Genomic DNA, 25,943 nt, shown 5'->3' with positions numbered 1-25,943 from the left:
TTTATTCATTTATCAGCCCTGTTTTCCTGGTCGTTAGCAAATATAAATATTTCAGGCAAAGGGTTTATTTAATATGGAAATGAAGAATAAAGATGTTTATGATTCCTGAGGGAATTGGTATGAGCTATTTCAAACATTGCCTTGGAATTATCTACACTTCCGAGTTTAACCATGTGCCTAGAACAAGACAATGTTTAAATGCAATTTAATCCTATAGTATTATTAGATAATAATGAAGATAATGATTCAAATTGACAATTTTCTGAGGAGATATAGATTAAATTTTAAGTAAGTCATGAAAAACATAACTTACCCAAGACTCTAATTTTAACTGTCTTCAAAAGATTCTGGACTTCTAGTGAAAATGGCAGAGTAGGAGAATGCTGGGCTCACCTTGTTCTATGGATACAACTAGATAGTACTCACATTAAGGTAAATAACCCAGAAAATGACCTGAAGACTGACAGAATAAGCTCACAACTAAATGTAGAGAAGAGGACATAGCAAAGAGGGTGGGAAGCATGGAGACATGGTCAGGTACTAAACAGACTCTTGGGACTGTCCATAGGAGACAGGACACCAAAGACATAGAGAGGAGAGAGAAACAGCCCTCCACACCAAGAAAACTGTTCAGGGAAGACAAATGTCCACAATGTTTGGGTTTGGAAACCAGAGGAACTGAATTTTGTGAGTTCTTACAACCAGCAGGACTTAAAATGGGGAATTAAAAAAAAAATCAACTAGCTTGGCTTTGAGAAAGCTATAAAGGAAACTGAGTCCCTCTTCTTAAAAATATAGCAAGACAAATAGTCCACAGTGATACAGCACAGAAACAGCAGTTTGAAAGATGTCTGTGGCATACAAGAGGGAGAATTACTTACTAATCTCAGAGAATTTTCTGAGGGGTAGAAACTCCAGAGGAACTCCTCTAGGAATAAAGGAACTGGTGGGCCCCATTTCCCACTTCTGCCTCTTAGTGTAAACAGAGGATCACTATGGAACTCTCTACCTAACTTGTTAGGACTGCTGCCCTTCCCACCCCCCTACAATGTGCTTCCACCCATCCATCCCTTTGGACAGCTTACCTCAGTCCCAGTGCTATAAAGCTGTTCACACAGAGGATAGGGGCATGCAAAAGTTGCTGGCACCACCACCCTACTGTACTACCCTGCCCAGCTGTGCTTTGGGGGATCTTTCCTCTCCAATAGGTTCCTGGTCAGAGCCCATACAAGAAAGTGCCACAAGGTTTTCAGTATAAAAGCCACCTCCATGATGGCCAGCACCACCCCAAAGTGACTCTCCCAGAGGGAGGGAATGATAATCACACCCAGCAGTCTAACAGAGACCTAGAAATGGGCTGGAGGCAGACAATTGATCTGACTACAGGCACCACATACCAAGGAAAAGTTCTCAAGGATAACACAGGGAAGTTGCCCTGTAATTTGCTGCTACTGTGTCTCTGGTCTGACCCAGCTCAATATCCAGGTTCCCTAGACCAGCTGACTAAACCACAGTGACCAAATGCTGCCCACAACAGATAAAGGGAACTTCTACAAACAACGAGAGTAAAGGGCTAACCATAACAGCAGGGTGCATGCTTTTTCTATTAAACAGGGGACACTGAATGACAGAGCTACATGACCTCTTCTTCATAAGGCCATTGCATTCAATTGCAGGAGACAAAGGTGTCCTTCTTAACAAAGAGAAACAAACACAAAGAGTTAGACAAAATAAGGAAACAGAGGAATATGTCCCAAATGAAAGAACAGGACAAAATTACAGCAAGAAGGCTAAGTGAAATGGAGATGAGTAATATGCCTGATAAAGAATTTAAAGTAGGGGCGCCTGGGTGGCTCAGTGGGTTAAAGCCTCTGCCTTCAGCTCAGGTCATGATCTCGGGGTCCTGGGATCGAGCCCCGTGTCGGGCTCTCTGCTTAGCAGGAAGCCTGCTTCCTCCTCTCTCTCTCTGTCTGCCTCTCTGTCCACTTGTGATTTCTGTCTGTCAAATAAATAAATAAAATCTTAAAAAAAAAAAAAAAGAATTTAAAGTAATGATCACAAAGATACACACTAGACTTGAGAAAAGACTGGAGGTCATCAGTGAGATCCTTAACAGTGAAAGAGACAAGGGCCAATCAGAGATAAAAAACACAATAAATGAAATTAAAAATTCCTAGATGGTACAAATAGTAGACTAGACAAAGCAGAATAATGAATCAGTGACCTGGAAGAGAGAGTAATGGAACACTAACAAGCTGAGCAGGTGAGAGAAAAAAATGCAAAATGAGAATAGGGAACTTAGGGAACTCAGTGACACCATTAAGCATAATAACACTCATATTATGAAGAGCCCAGAAGGAGAAGAAGAAAAAAAAAGAAGCAGAATATTTATTTGATGAAATAATAGCTAAGCACTTCCTAAATCTGAGAAAAGAAACAGAAATCCAGATCCAGGAGGCACAGAGATCCCCCAATAAAATCAACCCAAGGAGGTCCACACCAAAATGCAAAGTAGTTAAAATTGAAAAAAAAAATAGTGATAAGGAGAGAATTTAAAATATTTTATTTATTTATTTGAAATGGGGATAGGGACAGAGGTAGATGAGGGAGAGAATCTCAAGAAGATTCTGCACTGAACATGGAACCCAACATGGGGCTTGATCTCACAACAAGGAGATCATTACCTAAGTTGAAATCAAGGGTCAGATACTTAAATGACTGAGCCACCCAGGAAATGCAGGAGAGAATTTTAAAACCAGCAAGAGAAAAGAAAGCAATTCCATACAAGGGAAACCTCATAAGGCTATCAGTAGATTTCTGGAGAACTTTGCAGGCTAGAGGAGAATGGTGTGGTATATCCAAAGTGCTGAAAAGAAAAAATCTGCAGCCAAGAAAAGTCTATCCAGCAAGGCTACCATTCAGAATAGGAGATAAAAAGAATTTCCCAAAGAAAAACTAAAAGAGTTTATGACCAAGAAACCAGCCCTATAAGAAATGTTAAAGGGGACTCTGAGTGGAAGGGAAACACTATAAGCAAAAGTAAGGAAATTAAGAAACACATGAGCTGTAGAAATAAGTATAGCTACAAAAAATTAGTCAAGGGACTCAAAATAAAAGAATGTAAAATATTACACCATATTCCAAAAACATGTGAAACAGAGGAGTAAAGAATGTTTTCAAACTTGAGGGGCCCTCAACCTTACATAAACTCATATAAGCAGAAGATAAACTGAATAGTAACCAAAAATCAAAAACTAGTAATACGTAGGCCAAAAAACAAAGATAAATAAATCAAAGTATATCATTTAAAAAAAGCCAATTTGTGTAAGAGAAGAGAGTGAGAGAAGAACTACAAAAAGAACCACAAAATATGTAATGAAATGACAATAAATGCATACCTATCAATAATTACTCTGAATGTAAATGGACTAAATGTTCCAATCAAAAGATATAAATAGGGTAACACATGATAGATTCAAACAAACAAACATAAAACAAAAGACCCATGTACATAGTGCTTAAAAAAGAGATATATTTCAGACCTACAGACACCTGCACACTGAAAGTGAAGGGATGAAGAAAGGCTTATAATGTATATAGATGTGAAAAGAAACTTGGAGTAGCAACATTTATATCAGATGAAACAGACTTTAAAACAAAGACTGTAACAAGAGACAAAGAAGAGCACTATATAAGTACACTATATAATCATTCAGAGGGCAATCTAGTAAGATAGATATAACAATTATAAATATTTATGCACACATTACAGGAGCACCCAAATACTTAAAGCAACTAATAACTAACATAAAAGAAATAGTCAACAATAATATGATAAAAAAGGGGATTTTTGTACCCCACTTGCATCAATAGATCACCCAAACAGAAAATCAACAAGGAAAGAGTGACTTTGAATAACATACTGAAATAGATGGACTTAACTGATATATTCAAAACATTCTATCTTAAAACAGCAGAATACAGATTTTTTTTCAAGTTTGAATGGAACATTCTCCAGCGAAGTTCTTATATTAGGCAACAAATAAGTCTCAACAAATTAAAAAAGATCAAAGTCATTCCATGCATCTTTTCTGACCACAATGTCAAGAAACCATAAATCAACCAAAAGAAAAAGTCTGGAAAGAGCACAAATGCATGGAAGTTAAATAAGAAACTCCTAAACAATAAATGGTTCAACCAAGAATTTAAGAAATCAAGAGGAAATTAAAAAATACATGGAGACAAATGAAGATGAAAGCACAATAGTCTCTAAAGCTTGGGATGTAGCAAAAGGGATTCTAAGGGGGAAATTTATAGCAATACAGTCCTACCTCCAGAAGCAAGAAATAGCTCAAATAAAAAATTACACCTAAAGGATCTAGGAAAAAGAACAACAAATAAAACCCCAAACTGGTATAAGAAACAATATAATAAAGATTAGAGCATATGTAAAACAAATAGAAACTAAAACAACAACAATAACAAAAAACAGGGGTGCATGGGTGGCTCAGTAGATTAAGTGTCTGAATTCAGTTCAGATCATGATTTCAGGATCCTGGGATCAAGCCCCATATCTTCTTCTTCTGCCTCTCCCCATGTTCGTGATCGCTCTCTCTCTCTCTCTCAAATAAACAAATAAAATCTTTGAAAAAAAGTAGTCAAAGCAAAACAAAAAAACAAACAAGACAAACAAGCCAAGAAAAACAATAGAACATTCAATGAAACCAGGAGCTGATACTTTGAAAAGAATCAACAAAATTAAAAACCTTTAACCAGACTTATCAAGAGACAGAGAGAGAAAGAGAAAGGACTGAAGTAAACAAAATCTGAAATGAAAGGGGAGAAATAACTGACACCAGAAAAATACAAAGGATTATAGGAGAATATTATGAAAAGTTATATGCCAACAAACTGGAACAAACTAGAAGAAATGGATAAATTTCTAGAGTCATGTAGCCTCCCAAAATAGAATCAGGAAGAAGCAGAAAATTTGAACAGACCAATTACTGACAATAAAATTGAATGTGTAATAAAAAAAATTAAAAAAAAAACAAAACTGTAGGCCACTATCTCTGATGAACATAGATGTAAATTCCTCAACAAAATATTAGCAAACCATATCCAACAATACGTTAGAAAAATCATTCACCACTATCAAGTGGGATTTAGTCCCAGGATGCAAAGGTGGTTCACTATTTCAAATCAATTAGTATGATACCTCTCAACAATAAGATAAAGGATAAAAACAGCAGAGTTATTTCAGTAGAGCAGAAAAAACATTGGACAAAGTATACATTCAGAATGAAAAGCCCTCAACAAAGTAGGGTTAGAGGATATACGCCTTAACATAATGAAGACCTTATATAAAACTCTATAGCTGACATTATATGCAATGGCACAAAAATGAGTTTTTCCCCTATGGTCAGGAACAAGACAGGATGTCCACTCTCAACACTTGTATTCAACACAGTACTGGAAGACCTAGCCATAGCATTTAGAAGTAAAAAGAAACAAAATGCATCCAAATTGGTAAGAAAGAAGTAAAACTTTTACTATTTGCAGAAGACATAATACTATACATACATACATATACATATACATACACACACACACATATACACATATATATATTTATTTTTATATATGGTAAGAAATAAGTAAAACATTTATTTTTATTTTTTTAAAGATTTTATTTATTTTTTTGACAGACAGAGATCACAAGTAGGGCGAGAAGAGGGAGGAGGAAGCAGGCTCCCTGCTGAGCAGAGAGCCCAATGTGGGGCTTGATCCCAGGACCCTGGAATCATGACCTGAGCTGAAGGCAGAGGCTTTAACCTGCTGAGCCACCCAGGCACCCCAAAAGAAGTAAAACTTTTACTATTTGCAGAAGACATGATACTATATATATGTGTGTGTGTGTGTATGTGTGTGTATTTATATAGTTATATAGTTATTTATTTATTTATATATAATAGAAGACCCAAAAGACTCCACCAAGAAATTACTAGAACTGGTAAGTGAATTCAGTAAAGTAATGGGACACAAAATCAATGTACAGAAACCCATTGCATTTCTATTGATGGTAATGAAGCAACAAAAAGAGAAATTAAGAAAATAATCTGGTTCACAACTGAACCGGAAAATAATATAATACCTAGGAATAAACTTAACCAAAGAAGTGAAAAGACTTGTATTCTGTAAACTACAAAATACTGATGAAAGAAATTTAAGATGACATAAACAAATGGAAATATATTACATTCTCCTGGATTTGAATAACAAAACCTGTTAAAATGTCCATGTCACCCAAAGCAAGCTACAGATTTAATGCAATCCTTATCAAAATGCTGAAAGCATTTTTCACAGAACTAGAATGAATAATCCTAAAATTTGTATGGAATCAGAAAAGACCCTGAATTGCCAAAACAATGTTGAAAAAGAAAAATGTAACTGAAGGTAACACAATTCCAGACTTTAAGTTATACTACAGAGCTGTAGTAATTGAAAAGTTATGGTACTGAAACAAAAATAGACACATCAATCAATGGAACAGAATAGAAAACCCAGAAACAAACCCAGAATAATTTGGTTAATTAATATTCCACGAAAGAGGCAGAATGTACAATGGGAGAAAGACAGTCTTTTCAACAAATTGCGTTGGGAAAATTGGAAAGCTATATGCAAAAGAATGAAACTGGACCACTTTCTTACACTATACACAAAAATAAAATAAAAATGAATTAAAGACCTAAATGTAAAACCTGAAAACATAAAAATCTTGAAGAGAGAACAGGAAATAATTTCTCTGACATCAGCTATAGCAACATCTATTTGCATATGTCTCCTGAGGCAAGGGAAATAAAAGCAAAAATAAATTACTGGACTTCATAAAAAAAAAAAAAAAACCTTCTGCACAGAGAAGGAAGAAATCAGAAAAACTAATAGACAACCTATGGAGTGGGAGAGGATATTTGTAATTTACATATCTGATAAGCAATATATAAAGAACTTATATGATGCCACACCAAAAAAAAGAAATAATCCAGCAAAAAATGAGCAAAAGACATGAACAGACATTTCTGCAAAGAAGACATAAAGATAGTCAACAGACACATGAAAAGATGCTCAACAGCAGTCATCATCATCAAAGAAATCCAGATCAATACTACAATACCTGTCAGAATGGCTAAAATCAAAACCAAGAAACAACACTGTTCGTGAGAATATGGAGAAAGAGAAACACTCTTGCACTGTTGGTGGGAATACAAACTGGTGCAGCCACCGTGGAAGACAGTTTAAAGGTTCCTCCAAAAGTTAAAAATAGAACGACCACATGATCCAGTAATCACAGTACTGGGTATTTATCCTAAAATACATAACACTGATTTGAAAGGATATATGTTCTCCTATATTTGTTGCATCATTATTATAGCCAAATTATGAAAGAGCACAAATGTTCATCCTGAGATGAATGGATAAAGCAGATGTTGTATACCTATACACATATATATGTATGTACATATATATGTATGTATATATGTATATATATGTGTATATATATGTACATATATATATATACACATACATATACATTGGAATATCACTCAATCATCGAAATGGAATGAGATCTTGCCATTTGCAACAACATGGGTGGATCTAGAGAGTATAACACTAAGTGAAATAAGACAGAGAAAGACAAATACCATATGATTTCACCCATAGGTGGAGCTTAAGAAACAAAACAAAGGAACAAAGGGGAAAAAGAGAGATAAACCAAGAAACAGATTCTCTTTTTTTTTAAAGATTTTATTTATTTGACAGAGATCACAAGTAGGCAGAGAGGCAGGCAGAGAGAGAGAGAGGAGGAAGCAGGCTCCCCGCTGAGCAGAGAGCCTGATGCGGGGCTCGATCCCAGGACCCTGATATCATGACCTGAGCCGAAGGCAGAGGCTTAACCCACTGAGCCCCCAGGCGCCCCAAGAAACAGATTCTTAACTATAAAGAACAAACTGGTAACTACCAGAGGTGAGTGGGTGGGGGGAAGGCTAAAATAGGTGATGGGGATTAAAAAATACACTTATCATGATGAGCACTGAGTAATATATAGAATTGTTGAATCACTACATTGTACAACTGAAACTAATATAATACTCCATGTTAACTACCCTGGAATCAAAATTAAAAACTTAAGAGCCTCTTATCTCCATATTTGAATGACTTAAGAGAAAATTAAATATCAGGATTAAAACAGGTTCCATCTTTCTTGCTATAGTCCATAAGTCTAAAATTTTATTAATATCACATTGTTTTTATACAAAGGAAATCTTTGAAACTCAAGATCTTTTGGCTTCCCTAAGTGTTTTCTTATATTATTCTACCTATCAAGCTGTCAGAACTCCCTCTCAGACACTAACTTTAATTCACTAGAAAACAAATTTATACTCATCTTAAATCTTTACCACCTCTCACTGGTATATGAGAAATATATACACCTGAAATTATACATTAAAAACTTTTTTTACATAGAATTTAGTTAATTTACTTGCTCGTGTGGAACCCTGGACACATGCTCTCATTGGTTTGTTTTCCAGAATGCAATAACCCAGATCTCCTTTTTCATTATTTACGCATTTTGTACTTGACTAGATCCTCTCTTTGCAAAAAGCCAAGCTTCTAGTAACAAGTCATTTCTCTCTTTCAGAAGAATCTCTCCTAAAACATGAAAAAATATCTTTTCTTTAATTCTCCATCTCTGAATTTAGAATGTTTTCTCATTAGTAGAAAACGGAAAATGCAACTTGCAGATTTTATTTAGCTCTCTACACCAGGAATCAACAGGCAGGAAAGCTAATCCTGATGCTGACTTTCAATTATGTGAGGTGTTAGGCAAGCCCATCCCTTTTTCATGTCTGTCTGATCTGTAAAAATGGATAGCTGTGTGTTTCTGTATACTTTCTATGGGAAAATTACACATTACTGGAAAATAACTGAGAACTTTAGAATTTGAGTTACATGGTAGGAATAATTCATTTGTATTACTATGATGTATATAATAAAATTCAAGCTTCCTTTTAGACCTATTTGTCCTTTAACATCTAACTCTTTGTAATTTACAGCCCAGATTCCCTACTTATCACTCCTGGGGATTAGCTTGCTGCCATGCATTGGCATTCTTGCAGCCTAACTACTCCAAATTCATTCTCCAATTAAAATTTTGCACTTGCTCCTAACCAGGCAATTTAGTAACTTTTTATTTCTTTCACAACCAGATATTTTGAAATAAGGAATTTTCTGTTGAGGGGTGTGAATGTGAGCATTTCCTGGAAGATACAGAGAATGAAATAGGTTTGCAAATGGTATTTCGAGTAGCTGTGCTTCAAAATGTTTGGGGTGGGATAGTAGATGTGAAAATATGCATAGTTTGAATCAAAATCTTGACAGCCTCTAAAGTTAGACTAAAAAATTTAGGTTTCTGCTTTAAAGGACATGTGGGAAGTTGTTTATGTGTTATATTCTGTGTAAAAGAGTTTTAAATATATTTCTTTTCATTACCAAAAAGTGGGAGGTAGTAAATATTTATGATGAATACAGATTTGTTTACTGACAAATTTCTATTTGTTCATCAGTTAACCTAGGAAAACATAGATATTTTATAAAAATCTAATTTTTAAAAAGATTTTATTTATTTATTTGACAGACAGAGATCACAAGTAGGCAGAGAGGCAGGCAGAGAGGGAGGAGGAAGCAGGCTCCCCGCCAAGCAGAGAGCCGGACGCGGGGCTTGATCCCAGGACCCTGAGACCATGACCTGAGCCAAAGGCAGAGGGTTTAACCCACTGAGCCACCCAGGCGCCCTATAAAAATCTAAATTTAATATATTTTTATTTCTGAATATATATGAACTGTATTTTAATTTTATATAAGCTTTACTTTTTACCCGGCAAGACATGGGTTATTGTTGTTTATTAATACAATGTTTTCTTTTTATTTCCAATTTTTTCTTCCAGTTTTATGGAGAAATAATTGACATAGCCTAGTGTATAAATTTATGTTATAGCAAAATGGCTTGATTTTCATATATTGTGAAATGATTACCACAATAGGTGCAGCTAGAAAGAAAAAGAAGAAAAAAAGAAGAAGAAAACCCCCACAATTTTCCTGTGAAGAGTACTCTAGTATTAACTTTTAACTTTCCTATGTACCATAGAGCAGTGTAAACTATGGTCACCATAGGGTACATTATATCCCTACTATTTAGTTATTTTATAACTAAAAGTTTGTACCTTTGACAACCTTCCTCCAATTCCTCCTTCCCCCACCCTCTGGTTCTGGTAACAACAAGTCCGATCTCTCAATCTCTCTCTCTCTCTCTTTTATTTTTTTATGTGTTTCTTTTTGTTTGTTGTTTGCTCTTTTGTTTGTTCTTTTCTTTTTTTAGATTCCATATATGAGATTGTACAGTAGTTTTTTTTTTCTGACTTAGTTCAGTCAGCATATTGCCTTCAAGTTCCATCAATGTTGTAAGATTTCCTCATTTTTATGGCTGAACAGTATTTCATTGTGTACATATATCACATTTCCTTCTATTTATCCATTTATAAACACAGGTTATTTATATGTCTTGCCGATTGTAAATAATGCTGATGTGAGTATAAGGGTGCAAATATTTTTCCTTTGGAGTTAGTGTTACTATTTCTATTGCATAAATTTCTAGAAGTGAAATTTTGGGCTCATATGATAGTTATATTTTTAATTTTTTGAAAGTACACACTATTTTTCACAGTGGCTATGCCAATATACAATCCCACCAATGGTGCACGAACTTTCCCTTTTCTTTACATACATATCAGAATTTGTATGAATGTAAATATACATGAAATATATAAATTACAATAAGATGATATTTTATTGTAATTTTAATATGCATTTCCTTAATAAACAAGTAACATTGACCATCTTTTCAGGTACATGTTGGTTTTTCGTATATATTCTTTGGAAAAATGACTCTTCAGGTGCTTTGCCTATTTTTTAACTGGGTTATTTGTTTTTTGGTTATTGAGTTGTGTGAGTCATGTTTGGATATTAACCACTTCTCAGATATATGGTTTGCAAATATTTTCCCCCATTTTGTAGGTTTTCTTTTCACTTTGTTGATGGTTTCTTTTGTTGTGCAGAAATTTTTAGTTTGATGTACTTTCACTTGCTCCCCCCCCCACTTTGTTGTTTGTACTTTAGGTGTCATATCCAAAAAATCATTACTAAGACCCATTAAGGCAGTTTTTTCTTAAATTTGCCCTCATACCATACTTTTTTTTTGTTATTTTTTCAGATAGTATAGTGTGTTGTTTGAAGTCATGGTCTCTCCACCCAGACTGTCTAGATATGAATCTCAAGTTTACTCAGTGGCTGTGCAATCTTCAAAAATTTACTTAATCTCTCTATACCTCAGATTTCCCATCTTTAACATGAGAATAATAGTTTTAGTTCATAGAGTTCTATGTGTTAATGAGTTTCCAAAGCAACAGTTCCTGGTATATTTAAAACATTACAATTTAGCTTCTGTTATGTTCCCTTTATTAATTTCAGAGATTATTTCTGCAATTAATTTGTCCTTCTATCTTACAAATATCATTTTTAAGTATTGTTCTCAATAAGGTTTTATTTTTGGAAAATTCAGGTTATTTTTCCCAGATTTTTAATATATAATTGGCATCTCAGTTTTTGAGTAAATAAAAAGAGCTTTATTTAACTCTTGTCCCTTAAAGAAACTCTCACTAGGTTTGGAACTATATATTGACAATTATTTCTTTTTTTCTTTTTTTTTTTTAAGATTTTATTTATTGATTTGGCAGAGATCACAAGTAGGCAGAGAAGCAGGCAGAGAGAGAGAGGAAGGGAAGCAGGATCCCTGCTGAGCAGAGACCCCCAATGCGGGGCTCCATTCCAGGACCCTGAGACCATGACCTGAGCTGAAGGCAGAGGCTTAACCCACTGAGCCACCCAGGCGTCCCGACAATTATTTCTAACCAGCATGTTATTCTAATCTTTTTGGATCCCTTTATTGTTATTAAGTCAACAGAGAGTTTGCTATTCCTATTTTCACAATTAATGCCTCTTTCTGTCTCTGGCTATCTTTTGTCTTTGGTGGTCAGCATTTCCATTTAATTTTACTGGTTGTTTATTTTTCTTGGATTTTTCTGGTCATTCTGAATGTTAAAATTGGTAAATCAGTAATGGAAACTGTTAGTAACTATCTCTCTTTTCACATATTCCTTCATCCTATTCTCTTTCTTTTCTGAAAATCTGATTAGGCATATGAGATATTCCTACTATATCCTCAATTCATTTACCTTCCTTTCATATTTTCCATCCATTTGCCTTTCAGGGATGCATTCTAGACAATTTCCTTATCTTTGTTTCTTCTTTTCCATAATGCCAATTCCTTTCTGTTTAAAAACAAATCATATATATTTGTTTTTTTAATCTGTGCTTGAAATGTCAAACATCTAAAGTCTTCACAAGTCTGATTCTGACTTTTATTCTTACTGTTGACTATCACTCATAATGATTTGTTTTCCTGTGTATATCATGTACATTGACTATGAATTTTTCAAATTGAAATTTTCTTTTTTCTTTCCATCTAGTCTCATGGTTTAAGATTGATTTATTTCTTAATTAAATTCAATTAATTAACATATAATGTTTGAAGAAATTAAAACTTGTATATGATGTATTACAGGCAGGACTTATGTAGTAATAATTCATGATTTGAGATAAAAGATAGCATTTTTCCATCAAAATATTGATACTCAGAAAAAAAATTCATTCCTATATAATACAATTGACAAAAAAAGTTAAGTCAGATTAGTTAAATTATAACATTTAAGGTATGTCTGTATGATTTTCTTAAATTATCATTTTAAATTAACTCAGTACCAATTCCAGTTATGTCAGATAGGAGGACTTCTAGAAACTTTTGTAGATATTACTGTGAAGTTTTGTAAGAGATGATGTGGCTTAAAGATCAAGATCATTCTTAGCCCCACTTATACTTTGACTAGCTGTGTGATCTTCATCAATAAAAGGTGTCAAGGTAATTTATAAAGGTGTATAGGTAGAGTGCATAACATAATGCACAGCACATAGAATTTTTAAAATGGTGCTGCTTATGTTACTTTGTGTCAATTTATTTACCAGAGATTCCAGTTTATCCAATAATATTATTAAAAAATAATAATTGTATAGCTACTAAAACCAAGCATGCTCTGTTCTAGATGCTGAGTCTACAAAGATGAAAAAAACAAAAATTATTGATTTCATGGACATCACATCCCAGTAGGAGAAAAAGAAAATTTAAAAGAAAACAAATAAATAGTACAACCTCAAGCATTGATAATTTATAAGAAGAAAAATAAGGCAGGGTAATGTATGGAGAACTAGTGACAGGACTGACAGGAAGTGGCTTTGGGAGGGACTTCCTGTTTAAGAAGCATCAAGAAAAGCCTGAGGAGCAGAGTCTAATGATTTGAAGTTACCCAGTCTGGGAAGAACTGATGGTGGAGGGGTCCAGGCAAAGAAAACAATGAGTGCTTGGCTTATTTGAAGAGCAGCAAGAAAGCCGGTGTTGTGGAAAAGGAGTGTAGAGCACTAAAAGATCTGAAATACAATAGCTACTTATTTTCCTTTACTTGCAAATGTTTACAGTAATTCAAGTAAATATTTGAAAAGTAAGATGATGTCATTTCATATATTTTTCTTTAATAGTGACTATCACTATCACTAACAGTGATAATAATATTCTAAACATTGAAATAAGCTCTTTTAAAATGTGAGGCTTTAAAATTTGTATCTGATTAGTAGTTTCACCATTAGTATTTATGGCTTTTCAATCTTTTTTTTTTTTTAAGATTTTATTTATTTATTTGACAGAGAGAAATCACAAGTAGGCAGAGAGGCAGGCAGAGAGAGAGGAGGAAGCAGGCTCCCTGCCGAGCAGAAAGCCCAATGCGGGGCTCGAACCCACGACCCGGGATCATGACCTGAGCCGAAGGCAGTGGCCCAACCCACTGAGCCACCCAGGCGCCCCTGGCTTTTCAATCTTTTGATGAACAACAGTTTTTGTACAGCTACCAGTCTCCATTAAGATATTTCTAAAAATACATCCTAATGTTCTTTAGTAAAATGTATTAGCTGATTATAATTTAACCTGGCATGTAGGAAGAACTTAATATACTCTATGTCTGCATAAATACATTATTTTATTATTTGATACAATAATTTTATTAAAGTCATGAGAATAATTGTTTTTCTCAAGAGACGCATATAAAAAAGTCAACATATTTCATCAACAAAACTAAAAGACCACCTATAGAACGAAAAAAAATTTGCAAATGATATAGTTGATAGTATCCAAAATATATAAAGAACTTACGCAACTCAACATCCCAAAGAACAAATAAGATAATTAAAAATGGGCAGAATGAAGCACCTGGATGGCTCAGTGAGTTAAGTATCTACCTTTGACCCAGGTCATGATCCTAGAGTCCTTTGATTGAGTTCCACATTAGGCTCCCTGCTCAGCGGGGATCCTGCTTTTCTCTTCCCCTCTGCCTGCCACTTCCTCTGCTTGTGCTCTCTTCCAATCTCTCTCTCAAGTAAATAAATAACAAAATAAATAAAAATTAAAAATAATAAATAAAAAATCTTTAAAAATGGCCAGAAAACATAAATGGATATTTCTCCAAAGAATATATTCCAAAGAAGATATCTGTGAGTCATACAGATGACCCACAGACACATGAAAAGATACTCAGCAACACTCATCATCAAAGAAATCCAAATCAAAACTACAGTGAGATATCACCTCACACCTGTCAGAATGGCTAAAATCAACAACATAAGAAAGCAAGTCTTGGCAAGGATGTGGGTAAAAAGAACCTTCTTTTGCTATTGGAGGGTATGCATACTGGTGCAGCTACTATGGAAAACAATATGGAGTTTCCTCAAAAAACTAAGAATATGGGAGGCCTGGGTGGCTCAGTTGGTTAAGCAGCTGCCTTCAGCTCAGGTCATGATCCCAGCGTCCTGCGATCGAGTCCCACATTGGGCTCCTTGCTTGGCAGGGAGCCTGCTTCTCCCTCTGCCTCTGCCTGCCACTCTGTCTGCCTGTGCTCACTCTCGCTTCTCTCTCTATGACAAATAAATAAATAAAATCTTTAAAAAAAAAATTAAGAATAGAACTAAACTACCATATGATCCAGTAACCACAGTATTGGGCATTTACCCAAAGAATATGAACCACTAATTCAAATATATATGTACTGCCATGTTTATCACAACACTATTTACTATAGCCAAATTATGGAAGCAGCCCCAGTATTTATAAATAATGGATAAAGAAGAAGTGGTATATAAAATGGGGTATCATTCAGCTATAAAAAAGAATGACATTTTTCCATTTTCAACAACACAGATGGAGATAGAGAGCATAGTGCTAAGCAAAATAAGTCAGTGAAAGACAAATGCTATATGATTTCACTTATATGTGGAATTTAAGTAACAAATGAACAAAGGGAAAAACAAAGAAAAAGAGAGAAACCAGTAAACAGACTTTTAATTATAGAAAACAAACTGATGGTTTAGGTAGGTAAAATAGGTGATGGGTATTAAAGAGTACACTTATCATGATGAGCACTGAATAATATACACCTGAGGCTAATATAACACACATGTTAACCATAGTGTAACTAAAACAATAAAGAAAAAAAAAGTTTCTTAGTAACTTACTAATGATGCTGTTGGGATTTTTTTGTTTGTTTGCTTATTATTAAAAAATGTTTACATATTTCAGAACCCAAAGATAATTTCTTTTACTTTTTACCTGAGGAAAAAAAAATAGATAATAAAAAAAGAAAGAAAAAAAAAAAAAGCTTTAGATGTCTTAAGAGAATGGCTTTTAAAGATCTATGATTTTTTGTTTCTTTGTTTTATCCCCATTAAGCAACAACCATGGACGCTGGGGAATGAACACACACACACACACTGGCTGTTTGAAGAGATTTTTTTTTGTTTCTTTTAGTAATAAAATTCAGTGTACTTTTTTTTTTAAGAATTGAAAAAAAAAAGTGCCTGAGTTATATACATAAGGATTATTCCATTATAGCATGTTGAAAAAAGGAATACTCAAATATCATCTTATCAGAAATTGCTTCTCTGGGGGCACCTGGGTGGCTCAGTGGGTTAAAGCTTCTGCCTTTGGCTCAGGTCATGATCTCAGGATCCTGGGATCGAGCCCTGCATCGGGCTCTGCTCAGCAGGGAGCCTCCTTCCCCCTCTCTCTCTGCCTCCTGCTCTGCCTACTTGCAATCTCTCCCTCTGTCTAATAAATAAATAAAATCTTAAAAAAAAAAAAAAGAAAGAAATTGCTTCTCTGAACCCCTGCTAAAATAGCCCCATCTATCATCTCACTGTCTCTTTACTCTGTCTTAATTCTATCATGGTATGGATCACTCTTTGATATTGATTTATTTATTCATATGCTCATTTTGAATCTCCCTACACTGTCCCATTCAACAGTAAAACATTTGTCTAAGATCAGTGTCCTGAAATTTTACTGAAGAACCCTCTTATTCCCAACTTCTGCCAGTTTTAAGAATAGATTCTCCCTTTTAATAGTTCTATATTAGTAGTATATTTATAGTATCCCCCCTTTTTGGCTCATACTCTGTGATTAACTTCTCCGTATATGTGTGTGTGTGTGTGTATGCACGTGTGTGCAATTTCTCTGACATTCCCAATATATAGCATGTAAATGCTCTGAAAACTTTTGCATTTATTGATGAAGAATGGTTATCACAACAGAGGACATTGCAAATAGAGAAGGAAAATACCAGTTTGGGGGACATAGACTGAGCAGAAGCTCGTCAAAACAAGTGAAGCAAAACTATAGTAATATCTCAGATTTCCCAATCTGAGAGAAGTCCATTTCAACATGGGTTGAAAAATTCACTAATTCAAGTGTGAAGTTCTCATGAATCATAATTGTGGTTCTAGCAACTTTAAATCTCTCTAATGTTTACATGTGAAGTGCTAATTTTCTTCTTTTCATTCCTAGTAAAATAAACAGTATATAAATGTAAAAATGTTTTAAATTGTAAAAAGTAATAATAAGGTTTTTTTGTGTTTTAAATAGTTTTTGTTTCTGATATTTATTTAGAAGAACGAATGAAGCCTTTTTTTTTTTGGAAGTAGATGGCTATAAATCAACCATTATTAGTTGTTATTAACTTTCTTGTCCACTTGTAATTTCTAATCATATACTTCAAATAGATTACCAAGGTTTAGATTTAAAAATATAAATGAAATAAGACTAACATTATTAGGTGGAAGATTCACTAATAGATGTCCCTGTTTGGACAAGATTATATCAAATTGCTTGGGGGGGGGGTGGGGAGTGCTTGCCTATATATTTAAGATTTTTTCCTAAAATATAGAGAAAACCTGAACTTCTTTTTTTTTAAGATTTTATTTATTTATTTGACAGACAGATCACAAGTAGGCAGAGAGGTAGGCTGAGAGAGAGAGGAAAGCAGGCTCCCTGCTGAGCAGAGATCTCGATGCCAGGCTCAATCCCAGGACCCTGAGATCATGACCTGAGCAGAAGGCAGAGGCTTTAACCCACTGAGCCACCCAGGCACCCCGTAACCTGAACTTCTAAGTCCATAAGAAGGAACAGTTGCCAAGATGCTTCTTGTTATTCTTGTTATTTTAAAATTATTAACACACTGTACAATTATTTCCCAATTTAATCACTGACACCTGAAAATTCAGAGGTTATTTGTCTATTATAGGAATTTCTAATGCACATTTATCAAATTCTTGCAGGAAGTTCCATTCCAAATTTTATATTTTTTATGTTTATCATATCTTTCAGGACAAATAATGGAACTTAGCAAAACTAATGGGCTACACTCATCATTGTTATAAAAACACATTTAGACAAAAAGTTTAAATATTCACAAAGAGTATTTCCTTTAGATTCTGGCTAGCAAAGGATGCTGAGGGAAATATCAGAGTAGGGAAATAAAACAGTGCAGATAATCACAGGAGTTATAAACAAAGGCAGTTCACATTAATAATTAAGTGAGGAAATTTCTTGTGGAGGTTTAGATGAGCTACAGCACAATGTGTAAAATCACTTGGCTAACTGATCATTAGTTATGTTCTAGACTAGAGGAGTATATATTAATATAACTGGTTTTTCTACCCTATTTTTCTAGTCCAATAAGTTGTCTAATGTAATACATATGGCTATTTCCCTGTGAGGAAAATCATCCTCATTAAAACCTGATGTTTTTATTTTATGTAAAGGAGTACTTAATATAAATAAATGTGTTAAAGAAAGTTTATCAATTCTCTGAAGTTTCTGTGTCATGCATTATATTAATTTTAATGGAATTATTTCAATGTTGTCAATATCCAAGTATACATTAATCTGACCTTTGCAATAAAATGTATTTATTATTTTACTGTGATAATTTTGAGTTGGTTTGTATTTGTCTACTTTTTTTTGTTTTCTCAGTTTTTGAAATCCCTTATTTATGCCCACAGGGCATTCTTTAAAGAAGAAACTTCAGAGCTAAACACACCGAGACACAAGATATCCTAGTAACCAAGGATGGCTTCCTCTTGGAAACTAATTCTGCTTCTGTCAGTAGCTGGGTGTCTTTCAGGTAAGAATTTTGCCATACATATGAATTAACAAAAATATATTAAAGTCTTCATTACAAAATATCCCTCATTACAAAATATCTTCATTACAAAATATCCTTTAAATGAAATATGTTCATTTAAATTTATATCAGAAGTCACACTTTTCAACAAAAGAAAGAAAACAATTCTTAAAGTTTGTTAAAAGCAAAAAGTCATATACAATTCAATATAATAAGGTACCTAGGGAAACACTATATGAATGTTAATAAAATGAGTATCCATCCCACCTCATTGACTTTCATTTACAATGTAAACCATTATTAGCCTTTAGAAGATTTGATAATATATTTATCATTTACCTCAAATAATTATAAAAATGTCTCACTACAATGCTAAATTTTATCATATAAAGACAGAATCATGCCAGATTCATTATACTCACACACACAATCATTTAAAGGCATTTCCAACACAATGAATTTGTCTTGTTGTCTCGGCTTCTCTAACTTTGCTTCAATCAATCTTATTGTTCTACATCTTGGATCTAAAATGTTATCTTTTACTCTATAAAAGTAGTTTATCTTCTTTGGAGTAATACTGTCATAATACTAAAAATTAATATGCCACAAGTTTTTGTTTTAATTTAAGAATGTCTAGATATTAAATTGTAATAATAATTTAAATGTTTACACTTGTAACATTTATAGCTTGATTTGATTTAACTCAATAGCTATGTTGTTTTATTAAGTGCTATTACTGTAACTTCAACTATTTATGATGGATGGATCTTCTTTAAAAGCAAAGAGGTAATCCTCAACTTAGATTAATTTATTATTGCAGTTATAAATGTACACTATATGTTTAAATGTAATAACTAACATATTTACATGTATTTGAATGCTTTCAGAAGATATAGCAAAACCTCTTTTTTGTTGAAATATTAGTAACTAACTGCAAAAACAATAAGACAATTCTTAATTTATTATTATTTTTATGTATTGAGTACAACTGCTAATGTGGAAAAAACAGGTTTAAGACGATACAGGAAAGGTAAGATGAAACTTCTAGAAAATGTTGATATACACATCTGTGAAAACATGAAAAAGTAAGAAAACACGAGCAAGAGGCATTAAAAGTTAAATGAAAACCATGGTCCAACAATATTATGGTTACATTAAAAAGAAGTAAAGACTCTTCAAATATTTTATCCTGTTTTTCTTTCTGTATAGTAGTAGCATCTTCCCCAGTGATCGTTTCTTTCTCTTTTACTGTCTCAATGCCCTCTTCCCCAAATTGAACTAACTGAAAGGAATAGAGGTAGATTTGCAAGATGAAAGATAGGATGCCCAGTTAAGTTTGAATTTCAAATAAACAGCAAATAATTGTTTTAGTTCTAGAATGTTCCATGCAATATTTAATTTTATCTGACATTTAAATTTAACTGGAGTCTACGACTTTTTTCTTTATTTATTTGACAATGATAGTTGGAGGGGGAATGGTAATTTATAATATCACTCCAAAGTCTTATTTTTTTGTACTGGCACATTATCCTCCCAGAAAGACACTTCAGATGAGGTAGCTACTCTTGTTGTTAAAACATGAAAATATTCAGTCTGAGGTGGGGTCCACAATCACTAGATTTCCAATTCATAAGGTAATCATGGGCTGCTGTCTCCATAGAATAAAATGAAACATTGTAAGATAAGAATATCAAGGCTGTCTGGAGGTACATTACTATTTAGATATTATAAATAATTCCCAAAAAAGTTGAAAACAAAGGACATTTCTCATTTTTGTATGAGATTTATTTTTAATTATCTGTGCTCAATATAAGACATCTATTTATGTGTGTTATTTTTAAAACAGATTCTTTTCTACTATGGAGATTTGTTTAAAAATTGATTAGATACCTGTATGGATCAATTATCAAGGCTAATTATATTCAAAAAATTCTCTCACTTTTAACTTGGAAATATAGCTCTTATGCTTTTGTTTGTTGGTGACACTTGCATTGAATATTCACTATTTTATTATATGATTTTTATTCTTTAGGTTTTCTCAGTTATTGCTTTTCATTTGTTTATAAGTGTCACATTATAAGACCTACCTGGCAGAGTAACCTGATTACTATTACAGAAAATAAGGGTAATTAAGCTATGGGTCATGCACATATTTTATATTGTTGCTGTTATTTGAACCAATAAAATTGATCAAAGAAATGAGAAGTCCAAGACTGTATTCTCTCTTTGTTTTACTTCTTCTTTATTTTTTTTATTTTTTTATTTTTTTTTATCATTTAAATTTTATTTTTTATAAACATATATTTTTATCCCCAGGGGTACAGGTCTGTGAATCACCAGGTTTACACACTTCACAGCACTCACCATAGCACATACCCTCCCCAATATCCATAATCCCACCCCCCCTCTCCCAACCCCCCTCCCCCCATCAACCCTCAGTTTGTTTTGTGAGATTAAGAGTCACTTATGGTTTGTCTCCCTCCCAATCCCATCTTGTTTCATTTATTCTTCTCTACCCCCTTAACCCCCCATGTTGCATCTCCTCTCCCTCATATCAGGGAGATCATATGATAGTTGTCTTTCTCTGATTGACTTATTTCGCTAAGCATGATACCCTCTAGTTCCATCCACGTCGTCGCAAAAGGCAAGATTTCATTTCTTTTGATGGCTGCATAGTATTCCATTGTGTATATATACCACATCTTCTTTATCAATTCATCTGTAGATGGACATCTAGGTTCTTTCCATAGTTTGGCTATTGTAGACATTGCTGCTATAAACATTCGGGTGCACGTGCCCCTTTGGATCACTACGTTTGTATCTTTAGGGTAAATACCCAGCAGTGCAATTGCTGGGTCATAGGGTAGTTCTATTTTCAACATTTTGAGGAACCTCCATGCTGTTTTCCAGAGTGGTTGCACCAGCTTGCATTCCCACCAACAGTGTAGGAGGGTTCCCCTTTCTCCGCATCCTCGCCAGCATCTGTCATTTCCTGACTTGTTAATTTTAGCCATTCTGACTGGTGTGAGGTGATATCTCATTGTGGTTTTGATTTGTATTTCCCTGATGCCGAGTGATATGGAGCACTTTTTCATGTGTCTGTTGGCCATCTGGATGTCTTCTTTGCAGAAATGTCTGTTCATGTCCTCTGCCCATTTCTTGATTGGATTATTTGTTCTTTGGGTGTTGAGTTTGCTAAGTTCTTTATAGATTTTGGACACTAGCCCTTTATCTGATATGTCATTTGCAAATATCTTCTCCCATTCTGTCAGTTGTCTTTTGGTTTTCTTAACTGTTTCCTTTGCTGTGCAAAAGCTTTTGATCTTGATAAAATCCCAATAGTTCATTTTTGCCCTTGCTTCCCTTGCCTTTGGTGATGTTCCTAGGAAGATGTTGCTGCGGCTGAGGTCGAAGAGGTTGCTGCCTGTGTTCTCCTCGAGGATTTTGATGGATTCCTTTCTCACATTGAGATCCTTCATCCATTTTGAGTCTATTTTCGTTTGTGGTGTAAGGAAATGATCCAATTTCATTTTTCTGCATGTGGCTGTCCAATTTTCCCAACACCATTTATTGAAGAGGCTGTCTTTTTTCCATTGGACATTCTTTCCTGCTTTGTCGAAGATGAGTTGACCATAGAGTTGAGGGTCCATTTCTGGGCTATCTATTCTGTTCCATTGATCTATGTGTCTGTTTTTGTGCCAGTAACATGCTGTCTTGATGATGACAGCTTTGTAATAGAGCTTGAAGTCCGGAATTGTGATGCCACCAACTTTGGCTTTCTTTTTCAATATTGCTTTGGCTATTCGAGGTCTTTTCTGGTTCCATATAAATTTTAGGATTATTTGTTCCATTTCTTTGAAAAAAATGGATGGTACTTTGATAGGAATTGCATTAAATGTGTAGATTGCTTTAGGTAGCATAGACATTTTCACAATATTTATTCTTCCGATCCAGGAGCATGGAACATTTTTCCATTTCTTTGTGTCTTCCTCAATTTCTTTCATGAGTACTTTATAGTTTTCTGAGTATAGATTCTTAGTCTCTTTGCTTAGGTTTATTCCTAGGTATCCTATAGTTTTGGGTGCAATTGTAAATGGGATGGACTCTTTAATTTCTCTTTCTTCTGTCTTGTTGTTGGTGTAGAGAAATGCAACTGATTTCTGTGCATTGATTTTATATCCTGACACTTTACTGAATTCCTGTACAAGTTCTAGCAGTTTTGGAGTGGAGTCTTTTGGGTTTTCCACATATAGTATCATATCATCTGCAAAGAGTGATAGTTTGACTTCTTCTTTGCCGATTTGGATGCCTTTAATTTCCTTTTGTTGTCTGATTGCTGAGGCTAGGACTTCTAGTATGATGTTGAATAGCAGTGGTGATAACGGACATCCCTGCCGTGTTCCTGACCTTAGCGGAAAAGCTTTCAGTTTTTCTCCATTGAGAATGATATTAGCGTTGGGTTTTTCATAGATGGCTTTGATAATATTGAGGTATGTGCCATCTATCCCTACACTTTGAAGAGTTTTGATCAGGAAGGGATGCTGTACCTTGTCAAATGCTTTTTCAGCATCTATGGAGAGTATCATATGGTTCTTGTTCTTTCTTTTATTAATGTGTTGTATCACATTGATTGATTTGCGGATGTTGAACCAACCTTGCAGCCCTGGAATAAATCCCACTTGGTCGTGGTGAATAATCCTTTTAATGTACTGTTGAATCCTATTAGCTAGTATTTTGGCGAGAATTTTTGCATCTGTGTTCATCAAGGATATTGGTCTGTAGTTCTCTTTTTTATTGGGATCCTTGTCTGGTTTTGGGATCAAGGTGATGCTGGCCTCATAAAATGAGTTTGGAAATTTTCCTTCTATTTCTATTTTTTGGAACAGTTTCAGGAGAATAGGAATTAGTTCTTCTTTAAATGTTTGGTAGAATTCCCCCGGGAAGCCGTCTGGCCCTGGGCTTTTGTTTGTTTGGAGATTGTTGATGACTGTTTCAATCTCCTTACTGGTTATGGGTCTGTTCAGGCTTTCTATTTCTTCCTGGTTCAGTTGTGGTAGTTTATATGTCTCTAGGAATGCATCCATTTCTTCCAGATTGTCAAATTTGTTGGCGTAGAGTTGCTCATAGTATGTTCTTATAATTGTCTGTATTTCTTTGGTGTTCGTTGTGATCTCTCCTCTTTCATTCATGATTTTATTTATTTGGGTCCTTTCTCTTTTCTTTTTGATAAGTCTGGCCAGGGGTTTATCAATCTTATTAATTCTTTCAAAGAACCAGCTCCTAGTTTCGTTGATTTGTTCTATTGTTTTTTTGGTTTCTATTTCATTGATTTCTGCTCTGATCTTTATGATTTCTCTTCTCCTGCTGGGTTTAGGGTTTCTTTCTTGTTCTTTCTCCAGCTCCTTTAGGTGTAGGGTTAGGTTGTGTACCTGAGACCTTTCTTGTTTCTTGAGAAAGGCTTGTACCGCTATATATTTTCCTCTCAGGACTGCCTTTGTTGTGTCCCACAGATTCTGAACCGTTGTGTTTTCATTATCATTTGTTTCCATAAATTTTTTCAATGCTTCTTTAATTTCCTGATTGACCCATTCATTCTTTAGAAGGATGCTGTTTAGTCTCCATGTATTTGGGTTCTTTCCAAATTTCCTCTTGTTATTGAGTTCTAGCTTTAGAGCATTGTGGTCTGAAAATATGCAGGGAATGATCCCAATCTTTTGATACCGGTTGAGACTTGATTTAGGACCAAGAATGTGATCTATTCTGGAGAACGTTCCATGTGCACTAGAGAAGAATGTGTATTCTGTTGCTTTGGGATGAAATGTTCTGAATATATCTGTGATGTCCATCTGGTCCAGTGTGTCATTTAAGGCCTTGATTTCCTTGTTGATCTTTTGCTTGGATGATCTGTCCATTTCAGTGAGGGGACTGTTAAAATCCCCTACTATTATTGTATTATTGTCGATGTGTTTCTTTGATTTTGTTATTAATTGGTTTATATAGTTGGCTGCTCCCACGTTAGGGGCATAGATATTTAAAATTGTTAGATCTTCTTGTTGGACAGTTCCTTTGAGTATGATATAGTGTCCTTCCTCATCTCTTATTATAGTCTTTGGCTTAAAATCTAATTGATCTGATATAAGGATTGCCACTCCTGCTTTCTTCTGGTGTCCATTAGCATGGTAAATTCTTTTCCACCCCCTCACTTTAAACCTGGAGGTGTCTTCGGGTTTAAGATGAGTTTCTTGTAGGCAACATATAGATGGGTTTTGTTTTTTTATCCATTCTGATACTCTGTGTCTTTTGATTGGGGCATTTAGCCCATTAACATTCAGGGTAAGTATTGAGAGATATGAATTTAGTGCCATTGTATTGCCTGTAAGGTGACTGTTATTGTATATTGTCTCTGTTTCTTTCTGATCTACTACTTTTAGGGTCTCTCTTTGCTTAGAGGACCCCGTTCAATATTTCCTGTAGAGCTGGTTTGGTATTTGCAAATTCTTTCAGTTTTTGTTTGTCCTGGAAGTTTTTAATCTCTCCTTCTATTTTCAATGATAGCTTAGCTGGATATAGTATTCTTGGCTGCATGTTTTTCTCATTTAGTACTCTGAATATATCACGCCAGCTCTTTCTGGCCTGCCAGGTCTCTGTGGATAAGTCTGCTGCCAATCTAATATTTTTACCATTGTATGTTATAGACTTCTTTTCCCGGGCTGCTTTCAGGATCTTCTCTTTGTTACTAAGACTTGTAAATTTTACTATTAGGTGACAGGGTGTGGACCTATTCTTACTGATTTTGAGGGGGGTCTCTGAACCTCCTGGATTTTGATGCTTGTTCCCTTTGCCATATTGGGGAAATTCTCTCCAATAATTCTCTCCAACATACCTTCTGCCCCCCTCTCTGTTTCCTCTTCTTCTGGAATCCCAGTTATTCTAATGTTTTTTCGTCTTATGGTGTCACTTATCCCTCGAATTCTCCCCTCATGGTCCAGTAGCTGTTTGTCCCTCTTTTGCTCAGCTTCTTTATTCTCTGTCATTTGGTCTTCTATATCGCTAATTCTTTCTTCTGCCTCATTTATCCTAACAGTGAGATCCTCCATTTTTTATTGCACCTCATTAATAGCTTTTTTGATTTCAACTTGGTTAGATTTTAGCTCTTTTATTTCTCCAGAAAGGGCTTTTATATCTCCCGAGAGGGTTGCTTTAATATCTTCC

General features: G+C 34.5%; 1 protein-coding gene across 1 annotated transcript in view; it reads left to right on the top strand.

Moving 5' to 3' along the window:
- Positions 1–25,943, top strand: part of CNTN5 (contactin 5) — a 1,378,753-nt gene that overhangs the window by 583,395 nt on the left and 769,415 nt on the right. The window contains exon 4 of the mRNA XM_047692818.1: positions 18,610–18,731. Coding sequence (XP_047548774.1) covers positions 18,677–18,731 — 55 coding nt within the window. The 5' untranslated portion in view covers positions 18,610–18,676. The remainder of the gene's footprint in view (positions 1–18,609; positions 18,732–25,943) is intronic.

Source organism: Lutra lutra, chromosome 10, assembly GCF_902655055.1.
Source record: "Lutra lutra chromosome 10, mLutLut1.2, whole genome shotgun sequence".
NCBI classification, from domain to species: Eukaryota; Metazoa; Chordata; class Mammalia; order Carnivora; family Mustelidae; genus Lutra; species Lutra lutra.
This window is presented reverse-complemented; position numbering and strand designations above follow the sequence as displayed.